Raw genomic sequence first — 25,538 nt, forward strand, 5'->3', positions numbered from 1 at the left:
CTGACAAAAATGACATCTCATGTCCTTTATTAATGTTACTTAATTTTTAAACTATAGTATTGAATCTACTTTAGCTCTAAATGTTACTAATATTCAAATTTGTCTGTTCCTTTATAAAACCAAGGACAAGCTCCATTTCCTCTAAGTCCTAAATCTATACCGATGACACCAGTAAAAGCAAAATCTTCTTCCGCCCCAACAGAGAATCACCAGGGTTCAATTCAATTTGTGGTTAAAAGAGCAAATTAAAATGAATAAAATCAGGATGCATATTTTAGTCAATGAAAATGCTCTGTATTCCATCAATGACCTAAGAGTTACAATGAAAACATTCATGGTTACTATTCAGTTACCTAATAATAAATTAAACGGTTATAAAGGACAAATGCTGAAAGGCCGCCAGTAACACCTTATCTGCTCGGATGTCTTCCTGCTCTGACAGCCAGTGGTTTGGGGGACAGAAGTTTCTCCTCGTGTCTCTGGACTTCAACATCTTCACCAGATTGGTGATGACCTGCAGAGGAAGAGAGGACCACGTCACACAAACAAGCCCGGCACGGCCACCAATCAGAAGTCCAAGGACTCCAAGAGCGTGTGGCTTGGCGATCGTGACCTGGCCGAGGCCACCGATCAGGTCACAGTTAGGTCTCATTTCATGACCACAAGAGTGAGCTTTAGGTACAAAGCAGTCCGTTATCTGCCAACGGAGAGAGAAAAGCTAACACAGCCATGCGCAAACGCTGATTTTAAAGAACGACGAGGGAGGCAGTAGGGAAGTTTTTCTCTGTCTCATCTCAGCCTCTGGAGTTAGGTCTACTTCCCACAGCAGCTCCACACGCCTTAGTTCTTTCTTTTTAAAAAATATTTTAAAATTTTTATTTATTTTTTTGTTAATCCTCACCCAAGGATATTTTTCCATTGATTTTTAGAGAGAGTGGAAAGGAAGCAGAGACAGAGAAACATTGTTATGAGAGAGATATCAATTGGTTGCCTCCCCCCTGTACCCCTACCAGTGCTGGGATTTAGCCTGCAACCGAGGGACGTGCCCTTGCCCGGAATCAAACCCAGGACCCTTCAGTCCGAGGACTGGCACTCAATCCACTGGGCCAAAATGGCCAGGGCAAGTGGTCTAACTTTCTTCACAAAGCTTCTTCCCCGACTGCCCCGGCCCAGCCACGCCCTCCCTCGCCACAGTGCCGTCCTGTAGCGCTGGGTCCGTGGTGCCCTAGCTTCCTATGAACACAGCCCAAACAGCTACTGGAAACCTCTATGACTGACTTGGGATCAATAATAAATTGTAAGTTTTATAACATATAACTAATAAGATCTAATGCCACTGTCTATTTAAAAGACCTGAAGTTCTATATTAAGTAAAAATGTATTTTGTGATAAAGATAAAGCAGCATAAAATAGTAAATCCAAATTTCTAAACTTTTACCCCCAAGATTTGATCATACAACTATTCTGTAGTTAAAGTTAAGACTATAATGGTGTTTTCTGAAAAAGTGAGCCTGTCTTTTAAGTAAAAGGTAATTTGCATAAGGAATTAGGATAAAATATAATTTGGATAGAAATGGTAAATTAGGATAATGTGATAAGTTTCCAAATACATCCACCGGACAAGCAAGATCGCATCATCTCAATAGTTAATAGAGATGTCCCTTTAACACCCACTCGTCAGCATCTGCACACACGGGAGCACAGACACTTCTTTCACGACGCCATCCCAGAAGCTCTGTCCCATGAAAGTGCTGAGAAAGGGTCCGTGGTTGGGACACCGGGATGACATGCCCACAGACGGAGAAGAAGCCATCCCTGACCATTTGGCCATGCAGACCCACAGCGTCAGTAAAAGCCTCTCAGGACCTAGAGCACAGCTTAACCCACTGAGCTGTGACACCTGGTGGCATCTGAAAGCCTCCCTTAACACCCTGGTGACCACCTTTCTGAACCAGCAGAAATGAGCCGCCAGATTCCTTAACTTTGGCCGGCTGTGCTGGAGGTGCTCAGGGAGTAGGTCACACAGAGCAGGTTTGGGGACCACTGCCTTCGAGGGTGGCTCAGAAGACGAAGACACCCTAGATTTGGGTTCCACCTGGTTAACTGCTGGACAGAACGAAATATGGTCGTTGCCCACGCACCTAATTCGTGGAAACTCTGCTCTGCTCCCTTCATCTGGGGCCCAGATCAGGCCACAGGGAGCCATGCGTCCTGCGGTGCAGGCAAACACGAGCTTCCTGGATGAAGCACAGTGTCTTACCTTCCCATCTTCACAGCCAATTACATTGGTACTTTATAAATTCAAATTTAACAGATGTTGTGCTGAAATTTAGCCGTAATATGCCACAACTATTAGTATCTTAAAGACATGCTTTCTGAAAAACATTCTGGTGCATTTACTCCATTATTCCTTCTGGCTTCTACGTACCATCCCTGGAGTCTTGGCACCCTCATGAATTTATCGTCCCCACTGTACAGCGGAGGAAGCAGCACCACTGGGGACAGGGCCGTGCTCACAGGCACACCGGGGCAGGGCCAGGCCTCCTAACTCCAGGAAACAGTATCCCCCACCATCTCCTGGCATTCGTCTCCACCAAAACCATGTTTACGAGAACATTTATTGCATATAGGTCACTAATATCATTAAACTACCTGTAGGCTATTAATGTCATGCTTTCCATTCTTCCTTTACATTATTGTGAAATTAAGCATCACAAAGTTTCAATATAGGGTATTTATTTTCTTTCATGTTTCACACTGCAAATGTGAAAAAAGAACTAATCACATATTACCTAAATATCCTAGATTATTTGTCCTCTTTCCAAAAAAAAAAAAAAAAAGAAAAAAAAGAAAAAAAAAAAAAGGAAGCAGAGAATAGGGAATAAGAAAGAAGATACAAAAGCGATTTAGGCCCTAACCAGTTAGGCTCATTGGATAGAGCTTCGGCTTGCGGACTGAAAGGTCCTAGGTTCGATTCAGGTCAAGGGCATGTCCTTGGTTGCGGGCACATCCCCAGTAGGAGGTGTGCAGGAGGCAGCTGATCGATGTTTCTCTCTCATCGATGTTTCTAACTCTCTATCCCTCTCCCTTCCTCTCTGTGAAAAAAAATCAATAAAATATATATATTTTTAAAAAGTGATTTAGGCCTAAGAGTGTATATCAAGGAGGGGATGCCAAGACGGAAGTCACTGCGGAAAAGCATCTCAACAAGTGGAAGGTGACGGGGAGCCTGACGTCAGGAGGACCCTGCGCGGCCTACGGGAGGCACCGCACACCTAGTAAGTCCGAGTTTCCGACAGACACCAATTACGTTTTTAGTATAAGTATGTCCCAAATATTGCTTTATTCAAAGTATAAGACTATCTAAAATATTACACAGGACATGTCTATATTTAAAAGCTCATTTGTTATCTGAAGTCAAATTTATCTAGGTGAAACATATCTGTGTACTCAATCTGGCAGTACTAGCTCTGGACCACCCAGTCCAAAATACTTTTGCAGAAATGTTGAAGCTCTTATCTTAAATGCAACAGGGAACATTAACTTCTTCGTTAAAACTATGTTTCGTCTAAGTTTCACAAAAAAAATACATATTTTAAGAAACCATGTAAGTTAACACGTTAAGCGCCTAGCCTGTTTTGTCTTCCGGACGGTGACTGACAGGGCGCTTATTAACTGGGTCCTTTTTATGATGTCAAAATACCTCTACACACATTCCTTTTCTCTGCATTCATTTTCACTATCACAAGTATTTGATACTAAAAAAGCAAATTTATGGAGGTAACCATGAAAAATTACATAAATTGATTAAAGATGGTGAAAGGTAAGAAAAGCTGGAGTAACAATTTTAAACTGAATCAGAGTTCTCTGTAAGTAAAATCAAACACCTTAGGCAAGTCTTACAAAAAATTCAATACAAAGTAAAGGATACAGCACATAACTTGCAGGGACTTAGGTGTGGCAAATATGTAATATGGTAAAATATGTCAAGTAGGAAATTTATAAGAAGTTGATTTCATAGCGAAGAACACCTATAAATGAAACATAAGAACCGCCAGAAAAGCCCTGCTGGGCGAATAGGACCGTGGAGACCAAACGCCGGGTCTTCTTGGAGTCAATTGAGCTTCAGGAAAGATCTGCGTTGCCCCCACCTGTGAGCTCCAGGCACCCGGGCTCTGTCTGTCCTATCTCACTGGGATTAGCTGGATGTCTGTCCTATCTCACTGCGATTAGCTGGATGCCTGTCTTGCTCACTGTATAAAGAATGACACTGAAGGTCAGGGACTCAGTCTGGCCTTAGTTACGACTGCAGCACGGGCGCAGTCACCGTTCCTGGGGTATTTGGACTGTGACAGTCAGGACACCCTCACCTGTAGTCATAGAGCATCTGACGTGGACTCCTGCTGCCAGAGGCTCCCAGAGCTTGTCCAGCCCTCGGTCACCACTTGCTAAAATGGGTGTTTTTATAAAGACAACAGTGTTCCCAGCACATTTCCATTCTCCTTCCTAGTAAAAAACAAAGCAAATAGTCTCTTAAAAGACAGGAGGACGTGGCATAGCTCCACCAGGACACAGGCCACTGCTCTGTGCCCCTCGGTTAACATACAGCTGCCGGTGGTGTGTCAGGGTCACAGCTGGGGTCTGTCTGCTGTTGTTTGGACTTAACTTTTAAAAGTCTTTTTGAAATGGAAAAACACAAGTCAACACCAGGACAGTGAAAATCCCTCATACTGTGCCCTCTCTGTCCAGCCAGGTGTGGCAGGCAGGGCACGAGTCCCTCCTGCCCCCCCACATCTCCTCCTGTTGGGGAGCTACCCACGTGCATGTCGTCCGGGAGTGCACATGGGCTAAAGCAATCAGAGCTATTGATGACATGCCAGGAGGGGTTTATGAATTTGATAAATGCATAAACTGTTTTAGCAGTGTCAACGCAGGCCTTAGAGACTGACCCCAGTTCCCATAGTGATGAAGAAAGATGACTCTCTCCACTTAAAGCACTATTCTGTGACCAGCCAACAGCCTCTCCAGAAGTCAGCGCCAGAGGCCCGCGTGGGCCTGAAAAGGAGAACGGCTGGCGGTCAAGGGAGTCAGGTCTCATCACTGCAATTCTGTCCATTAACGAAAGGCAATGCTGTTGCCTTCTTGGTTGATTCTACCTTGAATTCTTCAACTCAAATGTGGCGCTGCAATATATAACAGATGCCAACCGTTTATTCTGGTTCTCCCCACCCACTACCTGTGCGACCAACTGTAACACGGAAAAACTGCAGTATCTTCCTCAGAGTCAACACATTAAGTCCTTTAACCCTTTCGGTCCAACGTCGAGGCTGACTCGACAGACCAGGCACTAGGAGCAGGTCCAACGTCGAGGCTGAGGTCGACACCGCAAACCGGTTCAACGTTCAATCCCGTCAATTAATTTGGACCAGACTGTTTGAATTCCAAAAATAAAATTGGACCGCAAAGGGTTAATACTCAAAAAGCTCTCAGAATACTATTCAGAACACAGTGTCCACTGAGGGGGATTCTTGTTATTTCACCTTATGGAGCATCTTTTCTATCTTGACACCATGGGAACATCCTTAAAGTAAAGAAAACCTAATAGCCCAATTAATATTCGACAAAGGAGGCAAGAGCATACAACGGAGTCAAGACAGTCTCTTCAATAAATGGTGTTGGGAAAATTGGACAGATACATGCAAAAAGATGAAACTAGACCACCAACTCACACCATACAAAAAAATAAACTCAAAATGGATAAAAGACTTAAATGTAAGACGGGAAACCATAAAAATACTAGAGGAATCCACAGGCAGCGAAATCGCAAACATATGCCGAAGGAATTTCTTCTCTGATAATGCTCCTAGGGCAATGGAAACTAAAGAGAAAATAAACAAATGGGATTACATCAAAATAAAAAGCTTCTGCACAGCAAAGGAAACCATCAACAAAACAACAAGAAGACCCACTACATGGGAGAACATATTTGCCAATGATATCACCGATAAGGGTTTAATCTCCAACATTTACAGGGAACTCATGCAACTTAACAATAGGAAGATAAACAATCCAATCAAAAAATGGGCAACAGAGTTAGACACTTTTCGAAAGAGGACATACAGAAGGCCGAAAGACATATGAAAACATGCTCAAAGTCACTAATTATACGAGTGATGCAAATCAAAACGACAATGCGGTATCATCTCACACCTGTCAGAATGGCTATCATCAACAAATCAACAAACAACAAGTGTTGGAGAGGATGTGGAGAAAAAGGAACCCTTCTGCACTGCTGGTGGGAATGCAGACTCGTGCAGCCACTGTGGAAAACAGTATGGAGCTTCCTCAAAAAACTAAAAATGTAACTCCCATTTGACCCAGTGATCCCACTTCTAGGAATATATCCCAAGAAACCAGAAACACCAATCAGAAAGGATATATGCACCCCTATGTTCATAGCAGCACAATTCACCATAGCTAAGATTTGGAAACAGCCTAAGTGTCCATGAGCAGATGAGTGGATTAGAAAACTGGTACATCTACACAATGGAATACTATGCTGCGGTAAAAAAGAAGGAACTCTTGCCTTTTGCAACAGCATGGATGGAACTGGAGAGCATTATGCTAAGTGAAATAAGCCAGTCAGAGAAAGATAAATACCACATGATCTCACTCATTTGTGGAATACAGAGAACTACATAGACTGATGAACAGGGACAGATCCAAAGACAGAGAAATAGCAATCAGACTATCACTCCCCAGAGGGAAAGCAGGGGAGGGAGGAGGTAAGGGGAAGAGATCAACCAAAGGACTTGTATGCACGCATATAAGCCAAACCAATGGACATGGACAACAGGGGGATGAGAGCATGAGTGGGGGGGGAGGATGGGGGTTAATGGGGGGGGGGGATGAGGACACATTTGTAATACCTTAACTAATAAAGAATTAAAAAAAAAAAAAGAAAGAAAGAAAACCTAATAGCAGCTGACCCTTTTCTACTCAAAGACTATACCTTGATTTTATTTTTAGGCCTTGGCTCAATTAACATTTTTCCCCCAAAGAACAGAAATCATGTTAAAAAAAACTGCAAACTATTCTGTTCTAAACTCAGAAGGTCTTTGTAACAACTCAATTTCAAACCTAAAATAATCCTTTACCCAAAATAGTGAACTTTCACCCTAGTTTTCAAAATCCTCAATCTATAATAAAGTGGTAATAAGTCATTTTGAGGCATAAAAAAATTCACTATGAAATTTCCATTTAATGCTTAAACAAAATAAGTAGGGCCAAGGGGAAAATACACAGTATTATTAAAGTCAGCGATTCCTAGGTTCAAAAGATAAGCCTGTCATACGAAAATTATTGAATTCTCAATAGGTGCTATAAAATAATGAGATTATCTGATACTGTACACAATACCTTATATCTACAAAATGGAAAGCTTTATTAACAGAGATTCCAGAGCTTAATTAAATACTTAAAGGAAAACACATATGCTACCATAATACTCATATCCAGGAAATGTTTACATAAGAATTATGGGTTTTAAACAGGTACATGGCTTATTTTTAACTTAGAAAAGTTGTAAAATTGTCAATCTTTAAGAAAGGATATATTAAGGGCTCAACAGGTGACCTTCAAAGTTTACTTGGGAATATAGAAATAGGTAATAAAATAAATTATGCAAACATTTATTACATCCATCTGCACAAATTATAAATTCAATGATGCATTAGGACTGTATTCAGTACAATCAAAACATTATCAGTTACTCTCTCTGATACTAATGCCCATGCTCATAAGTGAAATGTGTTGTAAAATCAGGCCCAGTAGGCTGGATAGAGACTGCCATGCACTCGTAGGATGAATAAGCAGTCCTTAATTAGCCCATCAGGTTAAGTGCAAGCATTAATGGGCCTTTCCTAAAGTCTAGCTTGACATCTTTCTCCAAACATGGCCAAGAAGAAAATTCCATTAGCAATATTAATACAAGCTTAGTTGATCATTTTCATTCAATTAACTTCTTTCAATTAAATAGATAGCTTGACAAAAGCAGTGATAAAAGACCTAAAGGGACAGCTGATGACTCGAATTGAGCATTAGTGCGCGAGAGGTCGCCAGTATTAAACGGACTGTAAATCTAGCATTCAATTTGGAAAATGCATTTCTTCTGCTCTCACTCCTTTAATGAGCAATTTTAGCTGACTAGATGTGTTTGCTGCAGAAATTTCATGGGAAGTCAAGCACCCTTTTGCTTTTCTTTTTTTCTACCCCAATAGTTACAGTCTCTCTCAGTGGTGGCAGTTTCCTGCCAACATTCCAGCCAGGGAATCTCCTAACTGCTCTTTCTGCGTGGTTAAAGACGGAGATGGTTTAAAATAATTTATATTCAACTTTCATTAAATTGACGACCTTGCCCTTGCTGGTTTGGCTCGGTGGATAGAGCGCCAGCCTTCGGACTGAAAGGTCCCGGGTTCGATTCCGGTCAAGGGCATGTACCTTGGTTGCAAGCACATCCCCAGTGGGGGGGGAGGGGGAGACGTGCAGGAGGCAGCTGATGGATGTTTCTCTCTCATCGATGTTTCTAACTCTCTCTCTCCCTTCCTCTCTGAAAAAAATTAATAAAATATATTTAAAAAAAAAATAAATTGACGACCTTATTCCACTAATGTTATTTCTTAAAAGATTAAGAAAATAAAAATCTGTAAGAGATCTTTTAGTGAAAAATAAAAATGAAAACATTACAAATTTTATTTGTATTTTACCTTGTCATCAAAAGTACTTAGTGCAATTTTTAACAGATGCATTTAACAATGTAAAAATGAGGTTTTAAAAGAAGGCAAATGTCAAGGGCCGAGGTAGAAAAGGGTAGAGAGAGCCAAATATATGGTGATGGAAGATGATTTGACTTTGGGTGGTGAGCACACAATGCAATATGCTGATCATGAATTACAGAAATATACACTTGAGCCCTGGCTGGTGTTCTCAGTGGTTAGTGTCGGCCTGTGCAGTGAAGGGTTGAGGGTTCAATTCCTAGTCAAGGGCACATACCTGGGTTGCAGGTTCAATCCCTGGCCCCAGTCAGGACACATGCCAAAGCAACCAATCAATGTGTCTCTCTCACATCAATATTTCTCTCTCCCTCTCTTCTTGCGCTAAAAGGCAATGGAGGAGTGACATCAGAGGAATGGCGCTGTGACAGCACACCTTGTCCCTTCCCCTTGAAATTTCATCAGCTTAACCAACTATAATTCAACAAAGAAATCCCTGCTCAACACAGATGCACACCTGAGAGACCCACGCACTGAAACATCTAAAGGTGGGCAACCAGTAATAAATGGGGAGATGAGAAGGGAGGAAACGCAGATGGCCTGCAGATGCAGCCCTGCAGCCAGGAGCTCGAAGCTCGGCTGGGAAAGAGGAGAAAGCCTGTGGCAGCAGGCACTTCCTGTGGCCAGAAGAAACAGAGCTGCAGGAAGCGGGAGCAGGTGGGGGTGGGGGGTGGTGTGTGCGTAGCTCCACAGGGCAAAGCGGCGAGGGAGCAAACCGTATCTGAGTCAGCAGCAGCCTGACAGAGCAGGGGTTCTGCTGTGCAGTTCTCCACTGTCGGCTGGCGGTGGTGTTTCAGACAAAGAAATGGAACCACAGAGCCCTGCCGCCACTTGGACTCCCAAAACTCGCCTCCTGTTGCCCTTGGAGTCGGGTGCAGGAGCATATTATTTGTAAACCAAGAGCTGTTGCAGTAGAACCACTATTTTCCCCTGTGACTGATCCCTAGGAGTTGTGCTTGAGGCAGTACCCCATGGAGATCAGGGGTCACCATTGTGATGAGGGCAAAACAAACCCTATCCCCAAGCAGTGTTGGCTATACTCTCTTTTAAGGAAGCTGTGGAAGTCTAGAATGGGAGATCACAGAGGTAAAAAATCTTGCAATTCACCATCTACTAGAACATAGCAGAAAGACCCTATTCAGAGAAAGCTGCTATATAGAAGGCCATTAATATAGACAGGTATTCATGCCTAGGGAAAGGAGAACAGCAAATACCATGAATAACCACAGTAATGAGGATGAGCAGAAAGAAAATGAAAAATCCCCAGAAAGCAAGCTGGAACACATGGAAATATGTAATATAAATGACAGATTTCAAGACTGCAGTTCTGAAAATACTCAACAACATGAGAAAATACAGACAAGCAATTTAGCACACTCAGAAAACAAATCAATGAACAAAACAGGTACTTTACGAAAGAGATTGAAACTTTAAAAAAGAAGCAATTAGAAATCCTGGAAATGAAGCATGCAATTAAGATTAATAGTGAACTACTGAACATAGAAAACAGAGCCAACCAGATGGAGGAAAGAATTAGTGATATTGAAGATAGGAATCAAGAAATGACGCAGAGGGAAAAAGAGAGAGACCTGAGCATAAAGAAAAATGAAAGAGCTCTACAAGAACTATCTGACTCCATCAGAAAAAGCAATATTAGAATTATAGGCATTGCAGAGGAGGAGGAGAGGGAGTAGGCAATGGAGAGTCTACTCAAATAGCAGATGAGAACTCCCCAAACCTATGGGAAGAACTAGGTCCTCAAATCCAAGAAGCAAACAGAACACATAGTTACCTCAATCCAAAGAGGCCCTCTCCAAGGCACTTGGTATTAAAACTGTCAAAAATTAATGACAAAGAAAACATTCTCAGAGCAGCCAGGAAAAGAAGGGAGTGATGTACAAAGGAAAACCCATCAGAATTTCATCCGCCTTCTCAGCAGAAACTCTACAAGCCAGAAGAGAGTGGAACCAAATATTCAAACGTCTGAAAGACAGAGGTTACCAGTCATGAATAATATATACAGTAAATTTACCCTTTAAATATGGAGGAGAAATAAAGATGTTCCCAAATATACAGAAGCTGAGAAGTTTATTACCAGAAAACTTCCATTTCAGGAAATACTCAAGGGAGTTATTTTACCTGAAACAGAGAATGTAAGGTCACAACACTATGAGTAAGATCACCAAAAAACTTACAGCATGAACAGGGATTATTTGTGACAACAAAAACATAAAAAGAAGGGGGGTAAAAGTCTGAACTGGCAAAGGAGAATGAAGATCAGATGCACTCAAAAGAAAAACAACTATGGTATGTATGCAACTTTATTTTTTATAAACCTAATGATAATCACACACAAAAATCCCCAAACCAGGACATAAAGCTTTAAAAAAAAAGAGGAAAAAAGTATGAAATACCACCAAACAAAAACAACAGACAGAAACACAAAGGAGAAGAACCAATGGAGGCCCAGAGCTATCCTCAAACATCAAGTACCCTATATGTAAGTGGTCTGAATTCACCAATTAAGAGGCCCAGAGCGAGTGCACTTCTCTTTTCCATCAAAGACTGAAGACTGAGCTAAAACACTGAAGATGTCTCACTGGAGCAGAGCAGACTGGCACAGAATGGAGAGCAGAGCACAGCGATGCAGACCAGTGCAGAGCAAAGCAGACATTGAGGAGCAGAGCTGTCTACTGGGGAAGGGTCTGGCCCAGGGCTGCCAGGCATAATCAATCCCAGTATCTTTCTAAATCTCTCTCTTCTCTTGGCTTCTATGCCTACTTTCCCCCAAACCACACTCCATGTTTTTCTTCTTACCTCCCTGGCAGCTCACACTCAGCCTCCTCTTCGCCCCACCCCACTGATAAATGTTGTCATGTCCTTGGCCTCCATTCCAGACTCTACGTTTTTGCCATCTACACCCTCCCCCAAAGGGACGTCATCCCTTCCCATGGCTTTAAACATCACAACATGCTCAGGACTCCTAAATTCTTATCTCCAGCCCAGACCTCCCCTTCACCCCTGGACTTCCAGACACAGCCATCCAACGGTAACCAGACTTTTCCAAGTGGGTGCATCATAGACATCTCAAGTTGGACACACCCAAAAGAAGACTTTTTGTCTTTCCATACCAAATGTGTTCCCTCCTGTCTCCTCATCAGTATATGTTACCACTATACCCCCAGTTGCTCAAGACCCAAACCTAGGGGTTATCTTAGATTCCCCCCTTTCTAGCACCTCTCCACTTCCAGCCTCTCAGCAAGTCTTCTTGGCCTTATCGTCTCAGTAGACTCTGTATCTGTCCACTTATCACCCCTTCACTGCACCACCCTAGTCATTCTCTTTTCTTCTTCAGACTATGGGAAGAGCCTCCTAATTGGTATCTCTATTTCTAGACTTGCCGCCCCCCTCCCCTCCCCTTTTCTTTGAGAACTCTTTTAAGGCCATAAATAGAGTATTCACTTCTCTGTTTAGAACCAATACTGGCAAAAAAAGAGGCACCGAGTAGCAGAGTAGATAAAAAAAACAAAACCCAACCACATGCTGCCTACAAGAAACACATTTAAGTTGCTAAGAAAAAGGTATTTGCAAAGTAAAAGGGTGGAAAATGATTCTCCAAGCAAATAACATCCACAGAAAAGCACATGTAGCCCCACCTGTATCTGACAAAATGGATTTCAAGATAACAAAGATAAGAGACAAAGATGGAACTTTATAATGATAAAGGGAACACTGCATCAAGAAAACATAACACTTCTTAATATATATGCAGCCAATCAGGGAGCACCAACATATATAAAACAACTACTCACAAAGCTAAAGGGAGAAACGGATCAAAACACAATCATAGTTGGAGACCTTAATACTCCATTGACAGCTCTAGACAGATCAACCAAACAGAAAGTCAATAAAGAAATATCGGCCTTAAATGAAACACTAGACCAAATGAACATAATTGTCATTTACAGAACCTTTCATTCCAGAACATCAGATTATACATCCTTCACCAGTGCACATGGAACATTCTTAAGGATAGACCATATGTTGGGTCACAAAACTAGCATCAACAAATTCAAGAAGGTTGAAATGATACCATGCATATTCTCTGACCACAATGCCTGGAAACTAGGAATCAACTGCCAAAAGGAAGTAAAGAAACCCACACATACGCGGAGATTAAACAACATACTACTAAGAATGACTGGGTTAAAGAATAAATAAAAGATGAGATCAAAAGATATATAAGTGAGAATGACAATATGACATATCAGAACTTCTGAGATGCAGTGAAAGAAGTAATAAGAGGGTCATTACAGGCCTATGTCAAGAAACAAGAGAAATCCCAAGTAAATAACCTAACATCACATCTTAAAGAACTAGAAAAAGGAGAATAAAAGCAACCCAAAGTCAGCAGGAGAAAGGAAATAGTAAAAATTAGAGCAGAACTGAATGAAACAGAGGACAAAAAGACTTTACAAAAAAATTAATAAAACAGCCCTAACTGGTTTGGCTCAGTGGATAGAACCATCTACTGGCAAAAAAAAAAAAGAGGCAAGAGGCAGGCGATCAATGATTCTCTCTCATCATTGATGTTTTTCTATCTCTCTCTCTCTCTCTCTGAAATCAATAAAAATATATTTTAAGTAAAAGAACCCCCCAACAGAAACCTATTTTCATGTTGACCAATGTCAACCCAATAAATTTAATAAAAAATAAATAGATAAATTTTTAAAAAATCAATGGAAAAAATATCTTCAGGTGAGGATGAACAAAAAACCAAACAAGCAATAAGAAATGTACACTTGAAACCTATATAATCTTATTAACCAATGCCACCCCAACAAATTTAATTTAAAAAAAAAAAAAAAAAAAGAGACCTAACCGGTTTTGCATGTCGGCCTACAGACTGAAGAGTTGTGGGTTCAATTCCAGTCAAGAGCGCGTACTCAGCTGCAGGCGCAATCCCTGGCCGGGTCGAGATGTGTGCGGGAGGCAACCAATCAATGTGTCTCTCTCATATCAACGTTTCTCTCTCTGTCCCTCCCCTTCCCTTCCACTCTCTTTAAAAATCAATGGAAAAAATATCCTTGGGTGAGGATTAGCAAAAAAAAAAATTAAATAAATAAAATAAGTAAAAAAAAAAAAGAACTAAATATAAAACATCTAAAATAGCAAAACAAACACCCCCCCCCCCCCCCCCCGAAAAAAACCAACAACAACAAAAGGCAAACAGAATGACTTAATTTAAAGTTTGGGACTGCGAATCCCACCTACTGACGCAGGAAGGAGAGCACCCCTGTGCTGCATCTGACCTTGAACAGCTGGATCCACCGCTTCTGCTCCATCTGGATGCACTGCTGCATCTCGGCGCTCGTGGTCACCCCGATGCTCTGAAACGCGGTGACGTACTCCTCCCGGACCTCGGGCTTGGTCTCCGGGTAAGCTAGCTTGATGATCCCAAGGCAGGCATCGCGGAGGCAGCGGGACAGCACCACCAGCTCTTCCAGAGTGAAAGGCATCAGGGATGATTGTCTCTGACCTGTGGCTGGAAAACAAGCCAACTCCCATCACAATTTTAGGAAAGTTCTCACACACCGACAGACTTAGAAGAATGAAGGCTTCCCTGTCCTCCATGGGCTTGGAGAGGTGAGGCCAAGGGGCCAGCAACAATTGGATTCCTCAGGTCTCACCTTCTATGGGGTCCCCGAAGAATTCATTATCATGTATGGAGATCAGAGAGTGACTAAACAAGGAGCTGAACAGGTAGAAGAGCGGGATGATGCGGCTGGAATCTTCAAAGGACATGGGAGAGCCCCTTGATATCACCTGAAGCAGTGGCACCATCGACCTAAGTGGGGAGGAGAGAAGACACGACACCAGACAAACACAATCAGGGAACTTCACATTCATGGGAGCAACGAATCTACCTCAAGGAAAGGTGAAGTCCTTCTAACAATGTAGGCTAATAAACAACAGACTAAAACCCAGGAACCAACCGGCCACTCTTTACTCATGGGGCCCAAGGACAGCCCTCAGAGGAGAGCGGCAGTATGCCAGGCCACTGTTACTGATGCACACTTTACAGTATGTTGAAATGCCCCCTCCCCCTCTATTTCACACATTCAACAAAGCAGACCATCTGGTGCCATGAAAAATTTATCCAGCTACTTAACATTCAGGAACATTCACACAGGTGAATATTGAACCCCGTCAGAAACTGCAGGAAGAAAGTCTCCCCTTCTCAACCCTGGGCCCTGTTTCTATTGTCCAAGTTCATCACCTAGCTCTGTTACTGCTTCTGCTTTTACGAGCAGTCACTGACCACACAGAGCAGTCTAAGGTGAGGGGGTCCTGAGAGAGGTTTGGAGTCTCCTCACCTGTCAAGGGCTGTAATGCATTACACATACTTCACCCCCTCCAATCTGTTCCCTTTCTCTCATGGTTGAATGAGGTCCCATGGTCCCCTACAGCAGGTCCAATCAATCCTGGGCAATTGATGCTGTGGGCACCGTGAGTATCTATTTCCACAAAGCCACACGAGGAGAGATGTGGCCCGCTCTGTACAGATGACTTGGACACATGGCTCCTCTCACTCGAGGCTGACTGTCCCTGACACGAAGGCACTAAAACAGGACCCTCCTTTCTCTGCAAACCACATTAAAAAGCTCGACGTCAGGATCCTCAACACGAGACGCCTAGCCCATCTAATACATCACACCTAACCACACTGCCGATGAAGGCACACTCAAATGCTGGACACGCCACCCTCACCCCCCAAACATTCCTTCTTTCAACTTCTTACCCTCACCTCCAAAGAAGCCAAACAAGAAAATAAAATAAAACAAAAAGAAACACTCTTCTTTACAGCCTGGCCCTAAACCTGGGCCTTCCTCTCATTCTTGTGGGCTGGCTCCCAGCTGGGCCCTGGACGAGGCTGTATCTCCAGGGCATGAGCCTCACGTGCAGGTGCAGCCTGAGTTCTGTCCCCAGTAAACTGAGTCACACATGCCACCTTTCTGCATGACAGTGTGGAGGGACCAACTTAGACCTCTGACAGAGGGGACGATCCTTATGGGAATAGCCTAAGACAGTTTGCATGAACATTCATTTCTCTACCTGTTACTCATTCAGTTTCAATATGTAAAGATTCTTGCCTTCAAGTGACATGATTCAGATAAGAAAAATTAAATTATTTCAACATAAAGTTTTAAAAACCAACTTCTACAATATTTGATATCTTTTAATATTTGTAATGGTACTAAATTTGCTTCAGTTCGGCCAGTGTGGCTCATTGGTTAAGCATTGAATTATGAACCAGGAGGTCACAGTTCAATTCCCGGTCAGGGCACATGCCCGGGGTCGCGTGCTCAATCCCTAGTGAGGGGTGGCAGGAGGCAGCCAATCAACGATTCTCTCTCATCATTGACGTTTCTATCTCCCTTTCCCTTCCTCTCTGAAATCAATAAAAATGTTCAAAAAATTTGCTTCAAATCTGTATTTTCAATCTCAAAAGCACAGGCAAGTCATATGGAACAAAGAAATGTCAAGTCTCTGTTTTCCAAAAATGACTAAGAGTTTTTTGTTTTTTTGTTTTTTTTAATATATTTTATTGATTTTTTACAGAGAGGAAGGGAGAGAGATAGAGAGTTAGAAACATCGATGAGAGAGAAACATCGATCAGCTGCCTCCTGCACATCTCCCACTGGGGATGTGCCCGCAACCCAGGTACATGCCCTTGACCGGAATCGAACCTGGGACCTTTCAGTCCGCAGGCCGACGCTCTATCCACTGAGCCAAACCGGTTTCGGCATGACTAAGAGTTTTAAGAGAAATTTACCCTCAGATAAAGCCATACTCCTAATAATACAGATGAACTGCTGTAAAATTGGCACTGGTTACTTCTTTTTATGAAATTGAGACCATCTAGAAGTTATCTTCTAATATGAAATAAGCTAGATATAAGCAGTACTTAAAATACTATACAGTATTTTTTTATTATTTGCTACTTCCTTAAGCTCAATTTCTATGTCTGTGGGATACATACCCTGTGATCATCTGCGTTGTCATTGAGGATATGAGAACCCAAAGGTGCCTCAGAAACCTGGCATTAAAGGCTAAGCTGTAGAGAAGCCTAAAAAGGAATGGGGGAAATAAGAGTCAGTAAATACTTGCTCAATATGTTTCTTCCAAAAAGCAGTGAGCTGAGGAAACTGTACAATTTGGAATCTGTCTGTATTAACCCCTCAAATGCATGCGCCCCACGCCAGGCTGCAGGGACCCTGCCCACTGCTCCTGAGCGAAAACCCCGAACTGCCAGAGATCCCACCATAAGACAGCTGAGTTTGCTCCCTCTGAGGAGATGTTGCAGGATGTGAATATACTAGAATAGTATGCATTATACTAGAGGCCCGGTGCACGAATTCATGCATGGGTGGGGTTCCTCGGCCTGGCCAGCAATTGGGGTGATTGAGGGCATCTCACCCAGTCCTGATCGGGTGGCCTGGGGGAGGGACCGCAGGAGGTTGGCCAGCTGGCCAGGGGGAGGGACCACGGGACGTGGGCTGTGGGAGTGCACTGACCACCAGGGGGCAGCTCCTGCGTTGAGCGTCTGCCCCCTGGTGGTCAGTGTGTGTCATAGCAACCAGTCGACCAGTCGTTAACGGTTGCTTAGGCCTTTATATATTCACTAGAGGCCCGGTGCACAGAATTTGTGCAGGGGGGCGTGGCGGGGGGGCGGGAGAAGGGGAGTGTCCCTCAACCTGGCCTGCACCCTCTCCAATCCGGAACCCCTTGGGGGAATGTCCGACAGCCGGGTTAGGCCCGATCCCAAACTGGCAGTCAGACATCCCTCTTGCAATCTGGGACCACTGGTTCCTAACCGCTCGCCTGCCTGCCTGATCGCCCCTAACCGCCTCTGCCTGCCAGCCTGATCACCCCCTAACTGCTCCCCTGCCAGCCTGATCGCCCCCAACTGCCCTCCCCTGCCAGCTTGATCACCCCTAACTGCCTCTGCCTCGGCCCCCGCCACCGTGGTTTTCTCCAGAAGATGTCCGGTCTAATTAGCATATTACCTTTTATTAGTATAGATTAGTATAGATAGACTACAGAGGCCTGGTACACAAAATTAGTGCATGGGTAGGGTCCCTAGGCCTGGCCGGCGATCAGGGCCAATTGGGACCTTCCAGCTGCCGGCCAGGGCCTCCCTTTGTTCCGTGCTTCCCCCTGGCAGTCAGCGCATGTCATAGTGAGCAAACTCCCCATCAAACTCCTGAGGGGACAATTTGCATATTATATATATATATTTTAGAGATTATTACTGCTAATATACATTTTAAAAACTTTAAATACTTAGTGACTAATTTTAAGTCACCATTTTAAAAATATAATTTTTTAATTGATTTCTGAAAGGAAGGGAGAGAAGAGATAGAAATATCAATGATAAGAGAGAATCACTGATCAGCTGCCTTCAGTATGCCCCCTAGTGGGGATCTAGCCGACAACCCAGACATGTACCCTGACCTCCTGATTCATAGGTCGACGACATTCTACCACTGAGCCACATCAGCTGGGCTAAGTCACCATTCTTGAAATAACACATAAAAATTGGTGTTTAATGTTAACTAATCTCTAAAATATAACTTAAATCTAAAAATATATTTTAAAGGTAAGAAGCCCTCCTGTATAATCTCAACTTCATTACCAACTAAGGAACTCTGTGGCCCCTTTAAATGAGCTCTGTGTACACTGCGTTTCTGTAAGAGGACACACATGTTACAGCACAAACATCTAGGAGTGCAGGTGTCAGACATGAGACTGGGGACAGCAGAGAAGGTTAGGTCAGGGTAGTGGGGAGTGTGGCCTGAAGTGTACAGCTCTTGCTTTAGAGCTACCCTAGAACAGTCAGGAAAACCTCGGGTCATTCAGTCCAACGCCACTGAGCAATGTTCTCATGAGAAAAGAAGGGGCCGAACCACTTCAGCTCTAAGGCCTTCCCAGCTCAAACATGTGGTGATTCTACATAGAGTGTATCACACAACCCACGGCACGCCAACTGGGCGAGTCTCAAAATTAGGTTGAAAAATTTAAAAATCATTGGAATAATGAAAAAAGAATTACAGATAACACAGTAAGTCACAGGAGATCAGCAAAATAAACCATGTCACCGAGCATGCGAAAGCTCTGTCATGAATGTCCTGGCATATCCCACCTAAATTCACTTCAGAAAGACCACCCCCTACCTCCTCCTCCATGACACCAAAAACACCCACCACACACCAAGTAGATAAATAATGTGTGCTCAAATTTTAGTTTTCCTGACTTTATGGAGTTTTACATGCTAGACAACTACACAGAAAATAAGAAAAAATTGCATTGAAAAATATGAACTTTCAACATAAGAGAATTCTAGAAAGTAGTATTTCCTTGCCTTATTTCTCTTCAGTCAAGAAATTGAGTTCTTTTTAAAAAACGTATTATGTAGTATAATTTTATAAATATCAGGATTTCTTAAAACTATGGTAAATATAAATACTAAAATTTAGCACCTCAAAAATCTGAAAACTCACATATTTCGGTAAGTGCGCTACTTTTGCTCTTTCTAACAATAATACAACAACAAGGAAAAAGAAAATGAGCCATATTTCATCCCATCCTCCGAGAAAAAACCAGAATTAATACCTTGGTGTAAATCCTACATACAGATACTTTGTGTATATGTGCAAACAAAATGGGCTCCCTAACATACTCTCTTGTCACACACCTTTCACAAAAATTACAATTAACATCTTTCCACATATATCTGAAAGACCATTTTAATGGCTACACATTTCCAAAGCTATATTTCAAGTTAACTTTGAGACAATTACATTTCCTAAATTAATCACTCAATAGACAATAAAACAAATTTACTAAACAGGTCTATATTAGTGAAGGTTCTTTACATACCCTGGGACATATTAAAAACCACCCACTAAGATCCCACTTTTAGGAACATATCCTAAGAAATCCGAAACACCAATCAGAAAGAATATATGTACCCCTAAGTTCACAGCAGCGCAATTTACAATAGCTAAGATCTGGAAAGAATCCAAGTACCCATCAGTAGTTAAGTGGCTAAAAAAGCCGTGGTACATTTACACCATGGAATACTATGCAGAAGTAAAAAAGAAGGATCTCTTACCCTTTGAGACAACATGAAAGGATCTGGTGAGTATTATAAACAAAATAAGCAAGTCAGAGAAAGACAAGTATCACATGATCTCACTCATATGTGGAATCTACTGAACAAAATAAACTGATAAACAAAATAGATCCAGGGACATAAAGGCACAGAACAGACAGTCCAATCTCAGAGGGAAGGCAAGGGAGGGTGGGTGGGAAGAGATTAACCAAAGAACTTGTATGCAGAGAAGGGAAGATTGGCAGCATAGGTTAAAGACCATAATTGCTGCCTCCCACAACCATATCAAAAGTACAACTAAAATACAGAACCACCACCATCCAGAACCAATGGAAAGCTGGCAGAATATAAGTCCTACAATTAGATAAGTAAAGAAGAAAGCACACTGAGACTGGTAGGTGGTGCGGAGGCATGGAATAGACTGGTCCCGCATCCACGTGTGCCGCTTTTTTAATCGGGAGGGAGATCATCTCTGCGAAAGCCACCCAAAGGAGCAAGGGGTCCCAGCCCCACACCAGACCTCCAGTCCAGGATGCCAGAGCTGGCTAAAAGAAGTCCCTACGGGCAGTAAGAACTACAGGCTGTAAAAACCAGTGCGGACTGGGGCTCAGTGACACAGAGACTGCTGGAGTCCCAGCTGTTCCTCTTAAAAGGCCAGCACCAGGAACTGATCTTACAAGGTCCTGCTTCCTCTGAACTCCAGCACCACAGTGGGGCTCTGGGGGACACAGACACATACAGGTTGGAACTGGATTGTCTGGCATCAGGGCAGGAATTCGGGAGCGGCTTTCTCCCAGACGGAGATGCTTGCAGGGATCATTGTTCCTATGCTGGGATCTCCCCGGTCGCAGGGCTAACTAGTAGCCATTTCTGTTTGTTCCACTCAGGTGATTCCCTAAGACCCTGCCTCATCCAATTTCCAACCCTAAACTGCCAGTTTGCCATCTGAACGTGACTTCAGACTAGACTCAACTATAACATCATTGTGTGCAGAAATGTTAAAAACTCATGAATTGTGCAGTGGCTTTGTGTATGAATGGCCTGTCCTTGCTCAGGGAGCCCCAATCCTATCAGTAAAAGGCCCAAGACCTGGCACTAGCACCAATCTGCCTTGCTTCATAGTTGGGCCTCATCTGGGCACTTCCAAACCTGATATAAAGAGGAGGAATCTGCAGATCTCCCTGTAGCTCCTATTGGGTGATCAAGGCAACGGCTGACTATGCACCTCCCTGGAGACCCAAGAGCCAGTGTACCTAGTGGTCAGTGTGAGACCATACCACATTACAACTCTACACATCCATAAGCAACACACTCAAGGAGCAGCAAAGCTCCAATGAAGCAAGTCCTGTTCCATAAGGGTGTCTCCTTCACAGCAGCTCTCCCACTGTAGTCACAGGTGGTCCTCACAGCCAATTGGCCTGGAGGTCAATTCCTCCCAGTGACACCAACAGCAATCAAGTCTCAACTACAACATGACTGTGCTCACAGCCCACAAGGGGTGCACCTAGAGTACCCTGCTCAGGTGACTGGGGAGGCTGAGCCACTGGGCTCTATAGAACACCTACTACACAACACCATTCTACCAACTCAAGGAGACATACAGGTCTACCCAATACATAGAAACAAACACAAGGAAGCAGCTAAAATGCAAAGACAAAGAAACATGTCACAAATGAAACCAATGGAAAAAAGCAAACTTTGGATATAGAATTCAAAACCAGTTATAAGGTTACTTAAAAATCTTCTAGAAAACAGACATTGGAGGAAGGGAGGAGGCCAAGAGCCAAAGAATGCAGCAACCTCAAGGAGCTGGAAGAGGCAAAGAACACTCTTCTCAGGATCCTCCAGGAGGTGCCAGCACTGCCATCCCTGGACTTCAAGTCCCAGAAGACTTATTTCCAACTTTTGACCTTCAGAACTATTGCCTGAAGAAAAGCCAAATAAATTGTCTTAGTTGCTCCTGAGGCCAATGATGGATGAAGGAAAGACAGATGGACAATTTTCATAGCTGCACCAAGATGTGTTTCATCTTAAATGTTTAGAAAAACCATAAAGTAATGAAGAATCTATCTGTGACAACATAAATGAAACTGGGAGGATTAAAAATGGCAGCAGAGTAGGAGGATGCTGCACAGACATGCTCCCAGGAACAAGCTGGAATTACAACTGAAATATGGAAAGGCTTTCTGAATAATCAACGGAAAACTCACAGGAGAGAACCCTGATACCCAAGGACCGAAGGTGGTGACTGCAAGAGAATGGTAAGAGAGGTGGAGGCACGAATGGGCTGGCTGGGCTGGCACCTACAGATGGCAACTGAAGTCCTGGAGAGATATCTCAGCTTTGGGGGCGTGGGGGTGGGGAACCACTGAGAACTCTGGGATCTAATCCCCAAGCTGGGCTCCCAGCAGACAGCAAAAAACTGAGAAGGGTACCCACATAACATCTAGCTGTGAAAAGTAGTGGGGTCTCTGCCAGGGACTGGCAGCTGAAAGTTCGAGCACCTTCTTAAAGGGCCAACGCACAAAAAAATTCCCTGTGGAGCCATCCACCTTGTGCTCTGGCGGGGGGGGTGGGGGGGGGGGTGTGTTTGAGAAGGGGAGGGTAAAGTGGACTGGAGCTGTGCAAGCAGAACATAGGACTGGGGTTTTGGGGGATAGAGCTCAGAAGGCAGACACCCCCAGTTTCCTGGGCTGAGTCATTCCCTCACACAGCGGAGGACATCTTTCCCACACAGACATTTGCCTTGCCTGGGTGATGACAGTCAACACATCCTATTAGAAAACACCTTGCCCTGAGGTCACTTAAGAGACTAAAAATAACAATTAGCCTCTACCCAGAAGCAACTACCCCACCCTGTTAAAAAAAACTCTCACCACACATGAGGTGGATTGCCTGGGAGCAATTTCAAATTGGAATCCTATCAGTCTGTGGACAGAGGTGGTCTCTGGAGGGGTTGAGTCTTTGCCTGATCTAATTAGCCAGGAGCAGCGTTTGACACTGACCTGCACTAGAGATTGAGAGATGTAGAGGATCTACCTAATACAGAGTCCCAAACCCAAACAGGCAGCCAAAATGAGGAGACAAAGAAACAACCTCCAAATGAAAGAACTAGTGAATTCTCTAGAAGAAGAGATAAATAAAGCAGAGATAAGAAATTTATTTGAAACAGAGTTCAGAGTAATGATGTTAAAAATGCTCAACAGTATGAAAAAAATATATAGTAACTATGAAAAAAGAATAGTCTGAGATAAAGAATGACATAACACAAATAAAGGACACATTGGAAGGAGTACACAGCAGATTAGGAGAAGCTGGGATCAAATCAGTGAATTAGAGGACAGTTGAAAATATCACTCAATTAGAGAACCAAAAAAGAAAAAAACAATTAAAAAACAAGAGGACAGCTTAAGGGAGCTGTGGGACAATGTGAAACGTAACAATTTTAGAATAGTAGGTGTGCCAGAAGAGGAAGAAAGGGAGAAAGGAATAGAGAAGGTGTTTGAAGAAATAATGGTAGAAAACGTCCCTAAACCTGGTAAAGGAAAAAGTCACATAAGTTCAGGAGGCACAGAGAACCCCAAACAAGAAGAACCCAAACAGACCCACACATCATAATTAAAATGCCAAAAATTAAAGACAAAGAGAGAATCTTAAAGGCAGCAAGAGAAAAGAAAACTGTTACCTACAAAGGAGTTCCCATAAGGCTGACACCTGATTTCTCATCAGAAAGGCCAGAAGGGAATGGCATAAGTACTCAAGGTAATGGAAAGCAAGGAGCTGAGACCAAGATTACTATATCCAGCAAGGCTATCATTCAAAATAGACGGTCAAATAAAGAGCTTCCCAGACGAAAAAAAAAAAAAAAAAAAAAAAAAAGGCTAAAGGAGTTCATCACCACCAAGCCAGCATTACAAGAAATGCTAAAGGGACTGCTGTAAGGGATTGCTGAGGAGAAGATACAGAGAGAGAAACCTAGCCACGCAGAATTAAAATGGCTATAAATAGGTACCTCTCAATAATAAACCTAAATGTAAATGGATTAAATGCTCCAATCAAAAGGTGTAGAGTAGCTGAATGGATACAAAAACATGACCCAAGTATATGCTGTCTACAAGAGACCTACCTCAAAGCAAAAGACACACACAGGATGAAAGTGAAGGGATTGAAAAAAATTTCCATGCAAATGGAAAAGAAAATAAAGCTGGAGTAGCAATACTTATAGCTGACAAAACAGACTTTAAAAGCATCATGCTAAGCGAAATAAGCCAGTTGGAGAAAGATAAATACCATATGATCTCACTTATTAGTGGAATATAATGAAGCCAATAAACTGATGAACTAAAATAGAGCCAGAGGGGAGAAATATTCTAGAATATTCTTATTTTCAGATTTTTAATGTTTCCTACAACTTCTGTGATATTATACTATGTTAGTATAGTTTTCATAATATTATTATACTTAAAATCGTTTTATTCTTGAAATATTGTTTACTGCATGTAAGATCATTTTTCCTGAATAACTGGTGTTTATTGCATGTAACATTATATTTAAGATCATTTTCCTTGAAATATTAAGGTTTACTGCATGTAACTTTAAAAAATAAAAATAAATAAAAATAAAAACAAAACAAGAAACAACAACAACAAAATCTTCTAGAAATCTCTAACAAAATGGAAAAGGACCAGTCAGAAATTATGCATACACTGACTGAAATAAATAATAATATACAGGAATTCAACAGTCGAGTAGCAGATTCTGAGAAATCAACGATTTGAAATATAAGGAAGCAAAAAGCACCCAATCAGAAGAGCAAAAAGAAAAAAGAATCCAAAAATATGAAGATAGTATAAGGAGCCTCTGGGACAACTTCAAGATTACCAACATTCGTATAATGGGAGTGCCAGAAGGAGAAAGAGAACAAGATATTGAAAACCTATTTGAAGAAATAATGACAGAAAATTTCCCCTACCTGTGAAAGAAATAGACTTCAAAGTCCAGGAAGCACAGAAAGTCCCAAACAAGAGGAACCCAAAGAAGCCCACACCAAGACACATCATAATGAAAATGCCAAAGGTTAAAGACAAAGAGACACTTTAAAGTAGTAAGAGAAAAGCAGTTAGTTACCTACAAGGGTGTGCCCATACAACTGTCAGCTGAATCCTCAACAGAAACTTTGCAGGCCAGAAGGGAGTGACAAGAAATATTCAAAGTAATGAATAGCTAGGACCTACAACCAAGATTACTCTACCCAGCAAAGCTATCATTTAGAACTGAATGTCAGATAAAGAGCTTCCCAGACAAGAAAAAGCTAAAGGAGTTTATCACCACCAAACTAATATTAATGAAACTAGAGGCTCAGTGCATGACATTCGTGCACTGAGGGGGTAGGGGTCCCTCAGCCCGACCTGTGCCTCTCACAGTCCAGGACCCCTCAGGGGATGTCCATCTGCCTCAGAGGCAGGCGAGGCTCCCGCCACCGCTGCTGCGCTCGCCAGCTGTGAGCCCAGCTTCTGGCTGAGCAGCAC

The 25,538-nt window shown here is 42.7% G+C and overlaps 1 protein-coding gene across 4 annotated transcripts in view; it reads right to left on the reverse strand.

The window, feature by feature from the left end:
* The window catches only part of UBE3C (ubiquitin protein ligase E3C), a 121,073-nt gene that overhangs the window by 39,992 nt on the left and 55,543 nt on the right, over positions 1 to 25,538 (reverse strand). For 3 of the 4 annotated variants that reach the window (XM_070423565.1, XM_070423567.1, XM_070423568.1), the window contains exons 11-14: positions 16,876 to 16,962; positions 14,522 to 14,679; positions 14,144 to 14,376; positions 410 to 514 (exon numbers count right to left, since the gene is read on the reverse strand). In XM_070423565.1, the coding sequence (XP_070279666.1) occupies positions 410 to 514; positions 14,144 to 14,376; positions 14,522 to 14,679; positions 16,876 to 16,962 (583 nt within the window). The remainder of the gene's footprint in view (positions 1 to 409; positions 515 to 14,143; positions 14,377 to 14,521; positions 14,680 to 16,875; positions 16,963 to 25,538) is intronic. The other variant, XM_070423566.1, reaches the window with a different exon arrangement.

This window comes from Myotis yumanensis, unplaced genomic scaffold (assembly GCF_028538775.1).
Source record: "Myotis yumanensis isolate MYYU_CA2020_CCGP unplaced genomic scaffold, mMyoYum1.0.hap1 SCAF_9, whole genome shotgun sequence".
Taxonomy (NCBI): domain Eukaryota; kingdom Metazoa; phylum Chordata; class Mammalia; order Chiroptera; family Vespertilionidae; genus Myotis; species Myotis yumanensis.